Source organism: Limulus polyphemus, unplaced genomic scaffold (assembly GCF_000517525.1).
Source record: "Limulus polyphemus unplaced genomic scaffold, Limulus_polyphemus-2.1.2 Scaffold2316, whole genome shotgun sequence".
Lineage (NCBI taxonomy): Eukaryota > Metazoa > Arthropoda > Merostomata > Xiphosura > Limulidae > Limulus > Limulus polyphemus.
The window spans coordinates 126,067-131,987 of record NW_013667926.1 but is presented as its reverse complement, the minus strand read 5'-3'; the positions used below and the strand labels follow the sequence as shown (position 1 = coordinate 131,987).

Genomic DNA, 5,921 nt, shown 5'->3' with positions numbered 1-5,921 from the left:
TTTAGACACAAGCAAGTTGAGATTGGCAAATAATTGAATTGAAGAAAGTGTTTTGAAGTTTCCCATGAAAACTCAAGTTTATATATTAATGTTGGGAATTGGTTATAAGTTAATGTTTGGTTACGTACAACCAAGCGATTATTGATTATCTGTAACAGTGTAACCATAAATTAAACAGTCCTATGTAACTAATGAGTTTGATTAATGTCATTGAATGTTTTTTTTTTTAATTATTTTAGTTTTTACTGACGTAGGATTTAGCCTCTGACACCATGATAATATGAACTTCATTAATATGCTAACTTGCAGGTGCTCACAAGTATGATGGAAAAGTGTGCCCATGACATCTTGTATAATTTATACGAGGGAGAGAATAAATTGAATTTTCAATGTGTAGTTTTGTTTCTGATGTCAGAAATTCTTCAGGATTCAATAGATCATAAAGGTTAAATTTGCTTCATTTGTTTGTTATAATCAATTATCAAAATATTAACCAAGGACCTGGTTAAGACAAAAAAATGACCAATTTTCAAAGTAATTGATTACATACTCCACAAATATATATGTACATATCTCATTTTTACACTTTATTTAATTTCTGTTTTTCTGGTGATGTTTGTGTGTACTGGTGAATAAGTTGCTCTATTGAAGTGGAGCTGAATAACAACCAACATGTTTTAAGAACTTATAAATTTCTCATTATTCCTTTATCATCCAGGATAAGGCAGTTTCATTCTTCTAGTGAAAACCTCACATCTAATAGTTGTTTCTTAATACTGTCTAATGTTCAGGTTTTCTCCAATTTGTTCTGTTATTCTTTTGTCAGTAATATCAGCTTTATTTAAGATTTCTTGGGGATCTTGCTTATGTAATTCAGTTTATCTGCTCCACCTCTATGAAAATTAAGCCTGTCATTTAACGTTTTCCATTTCTCATTTTTTGCTAATTCCACAAAGTATTATCAGTTGTGAATCCTCTTTGATTTGGCAAAGAGTAAAATAGATGGTAGGAAAGATAATACAGTACCCTCTGAGTGTCATATTACAGAAGCCATCTGATAAACTTGTGTATCTACACACACACACACACACACACACATATGAGTTCATCAAACTCTCTTTTAACTTATGACTGTGGGTAGGGTATTTTTAATCTCACATTTATGTTTTATATCATATAACACTATAGTAACATAACATTTTGTTCCATCTTCTAAACTAATCTAAAATAATTTCTAAAAAATGTTAAAGCCAGCCCTTATCATTCATATACTTATCAAACGTTTTCTTAAACTCAAATTTCCTGCCTCTACAACGTCTGAAAGCAATTATTCCAGAGGCCAACCACCCTGTTAGAAAAATCAAACTGTCTTAGATGAAGATGTCTCCTACCTTGCCAAAATTTGTATTTGTGTCTCTTAGTTCTACCATTCTCACTGTTAAATATGAAAAAAAGATGATGCATCAACACTATCAATTCCCTCTAACTCTTCTTTTTTCAAGAGAAAACAATTTGAGAGATTTCAACCTCTCCTCATATGACAACCCCTCCATCCCAGGCACCATTCTAGTAACCATCCTCTGAACTTTTGCCAACAATTCAATGTCTTTCTTGAAGTAAGGAGCCCAAGACTGGACACAATATTCCAAATGTGGCCTAACCAGTAACCTGTACAATAGAATTATAACCTCTTTAGACTTGTATTCAATATTTCTGTAGATACAACCTAAAATCCTATTTGCCCTACCACTAGCAACAGCACATTGCTTGGATGGCTTTAGAAACTGGTCAATTATTACACCAAGATCCCTTTTCTTCACGACACTGTATTGTTATTTAAACTTAAGTTTTGTAAGTTACATGATTTATTCATTATCTTCAAGTTAAGACTTGTCTCTTTTACACAAGATGACTTTGATGTAAAACAAAATTTACAATTCCTTTAAAATCATGGGCAGAGAAAAATCCCATCTTGTTGGCAGCCATGTGTTCATGAAGATATGTTTAACGTAATTTCTAGTACCAATATAGGCCATTGTCAGAAGAATGAACCAGTAATAACACACATCTGGAACATGATTTTTCACTGACAACTTCTGAGTCAATCTTTAATTATCCTCAAGCATTCACAATATCCATTTATCTTTTTTTCTAAATCAATGACAGTAAATTATTTTGTAATAAGTCAACAGACAAACAACTTAACCACAAATGAATTCAGAACATAAGTGACTGAAGTGATTCAGCCTATCAAAATCACCTGTGGCAGTGGTTCCTACAAGGACCAATAAAATCTTTGTAAAATGCTTATAGACCACTGGGATTATATAAGCCCACAGGGTTGTTTGCTAATTTAGCTTGTTCAAGAAAGTTTGAAGTGAGAGTTATGGGGCCATTTTATTTAACAACGAACTACAAAAAAGAAAAAGTTTTCATGCACGTCTAACACATGTACAAGTTATAAATTTAATGATAGTTAAATCTTTCATCAGACGTTTTTTATTTCTTTTTCTTTTCCACTGGATGTTTCTGCAGACCAGCAACTGGGAACCACTGATCTGTGGCACTTAAGAAAGAAAGTAAAATAAACATTTTTGGTATTATTGAACTTTTTATGTATATATATATATATACACTATTTTTTTAAACATTGCAAATTTGTTTTAATATACACTGGAGATATGATGGATAAGAAGTATTTAAAAAAGTTTAAGATGTTCAGAAAAAAATACACATTTCAACCAATTTTTTTTTTCAAATTTTTAACTTTTGTAAGTACACCTCTGATTAGTCATTTTAATATTCTAGGTTTGAACAAGGTGTTTCCTTTTTAAACAAAATTGTGTAATAGTTATTTATCCTTCTTTACTGGATTTAGTTGAAATTCAGTACTCAGATTCTCAACCTTGTTTTTCTTTGTCAGTCTACTTTTCATTAACTAAGTTAATCTTTGTGGGCACATAACTGACTGTTGGTTTTGTATTTTTTAGTGGTGATTTGTTATTCTTCATCATGAAAACAGTATATACAATAATATATACAACTGTGTTAGTATTAACTAACATAAAAAATTACAAACTATCCTAATTGATCATTCTTTCTACAGGTCTACTTGCATGTATATATAGATCTTAGTTAAAGTATTTTGATAAATTTTCTCCCTTTTTTTATTATTCAGGGCATTTTTTTGGCTTTTGTCCTTGTTACTGTCATCCATACTGTGGTATGTTGTTGTTCCTCTGAGAAAGACACTTGCTTTTGGACTGGTGTTTTCTGTAATTTTTCAGGAGATATTTCGTTTTTCATTCTATAAGCTGCTTAGGTAAGTACTTACTGATATTTAAGTTCAATTTCTAAATAACTTTGTTTCAAGTCTCTTTATAAGTTTGTTTCATAATAGATTAATAGAGAAATAAAACATTTTGTAAAAAATAAAAAACTAGCTTAGAGAAAATCTAGATAGTCTTGAAGCTTAGTAACTTGACTTAAAAAAAAAGAAAGACCAAGAAAAACACTTAAAGAAAATATAGTTCAAAATATGATGTTTAAAAAAATCTTGATGATTTTTTGTTTATCAAGCTCTAATATGTTGGATATTTCATGGTTTATAATTTATATAACTGGTATATGTAAAGTATATATATATGTGTAATGCATAGTTTACATTTGCATTTTCCTGATAGCTTTTGGTCTGTTATATGTATCTTAGTTTTGGTTTTACTGGTTAAAGCTAACAGATTGTAACTAAAGTATGTGAAATGCATCTTTTTTGTCTACATGTTATAAGATTTCTAATGTAAATGAAAGTTTCTAAAGTTATATTTTGAAATACAATTTACATACCTAACTTGGAACTTTAAAACATTATACAAAAGATTTCTTTCTGGTTGTTTACGATAAAGCAATTCTATGTATTGTTTAAATATTTACTAAATATCAAAACAAGTAACTAATGATGGATGGTAAAAATACTATTTTAATGTTTCCAGCTGGTAGCAAAACTTGAATATCTTTGTAAGAAATAGGTCATGCAACACTTGCTAATCCCAAACAGTTTGTGCAACAAATTATTTGTAGTTAACGATTTTGGGAATGTGTTGCATTGATAGATTAATGAAACTGATACTTGAAACCATCAGTACTTGGTGAAACTATGTAATAACAGAATTGAGAAAAAAGCAAAGACAATTGTGCATTTGTTAAACGTACAATTGTTTTTGTTTTTTACTCAATTCCATAATGACAATTCATCAGCTGTAATATAATTTCCTGAGAACACAAAAGAAAAGTAAAATAAGTTATTCAAATAACACTGGTCGACAAAATCAAACGTTTTTCTCTTATCAAAGATTTGAACACTTTTTGCATGCTGATTCCAAATCTGTTTTATGTTTTCTTCTAGCACATCTAGTTATTGAAATATGACTGGTATTAATTTCAGCATAATTCAGGTAATAATTGCACATTAGGCTTGTTAACCTTATAGTTTTATTCATTTTTCAGTAAAATTCCCATAAACGTTATACACACCATACACTTGGATAAAGTTATACAGTACACACTTATGTAAATACAAATGTACAACAACTTAAATTATAATTAAGGCAATAACCTTTCAAGTTTGATTGGTCTCAAAAGCCAAAAACAGATTTGGAATCAGCATCCCAAGAGCTATCTAGCCCGCCTATAGTTATATCTGATGAAAATGACTTGTTGGCCAGTGTAATAAGATATTATAAGTATGTGACAACTTTATTGTAAATTGTTATTTTGCAGGTGGCTGACTTTTATCTGAGATAAGTGACAGATATAGATATTGATTGATCTAGAATAATTTCTAGATGTTTTAAGTCTACAGTAATACAAAAACTTAATTGTATTTTTTGTTAAAAGGAGACAGGTGTGGATACTGGTTGGAACAGTTTGATACAGATATATATATATATATCTTCAAACAATGGTGTTAAAATTTGTATTCATTTTCCCTCAGGAAAGCTGAAGTTGGGTTAAAGAAAGTGACGGAGGTTGGTGCTGATCGACATGCTGTCACAACAGGAAGGAATACATTAGCTTATGGTACATGATTTGTATGTCCATGAACGTGGTTACTGTATTATTATTAGTATTAAGCCTATAAATGATCCAGACTATACATATTTCTACATGTTCTATACAGTTGTTACATGTTGTTCATATTTGAATTTTTTTTTGTTTATAAGTATCTTGGGAAGACACTACATCTTAACCCTTTCAAGAAGGGTCATGGGTGAAAGGCCATGTCATCTTGTTTGTTGACTCGCATTCAAAATTTTATTGAACTACTAGTTCATGAATTTATGTCAATAACTTTGGTATCAAACTGTAGATTATAATTGAAATTTTAGTATTATATATCACTCATTTTCTTAATTTAGAAGTAAATATTAAAAAACACAGATAAACATTGATTTTTGTGTGTCATGTGGTATGTTGAATGCAGCACTGCTTCAAATTAGATGTTTGTGAAGTCAAAATACTAAGTCTGTAGTTTCCTATGAATTAAAAACTCAAATTACCAATATTGACCAACTAGAATATAAAATAAGAGCCTCTTATATTTTCAATTTGCTAAGATATTGCTCATGTAATAAATCAAACACAGTGGCACCCTGCTCACCTCTTTCCATTTTTGGAAACACTCCCTTTTATACACTTACTTCTGTATATGACATGAATAACAAATTGGAAGCTCATAATGTCCCCCTAGTGGCTTTTTCAGCCATTTTAATGGGCTTTGTGTCATTTCTTTCTTTTGAACCAATATTTCAAGGATATAAGGGTGTCTTAGTCTGCTCGAAATTTCATATTTTTTTAGTACTAAATTACATCTTAGTTACTAAGCTTAGATTAAATTATAGTTGAATTCTATGGTATTGTATATA

General features: G+C 30.0%; 1 protein-coding gene across 1 annotated transcript in view; it reads left to right on the top strand.

The window, feature by feature from the left end:
* The window catches only part of LOC106466603 (gamma-secretase subunit Aph-1-like), a 28,028-nt gene that overhangs the window by 7,899 nt on the left and 14,208 nt on the right, over positions 1 to 5,921 (top strand). Inside the window, exons 2-3 of the mRNA XM_013926897.2 lie at positions 3,179 to 3,322; positions 4,991 to 5,076. Of these exons, the coding sequence (XP_013782351.1) occupies positions 3,179 to 3,322; positions 4,991 to 5,076 (230 nt within the window). The remainder of the gene's footprint in view (positions 1 to 3,178; positions 3,323 to 4,990; positions 5,077 to 5,921) is intronic.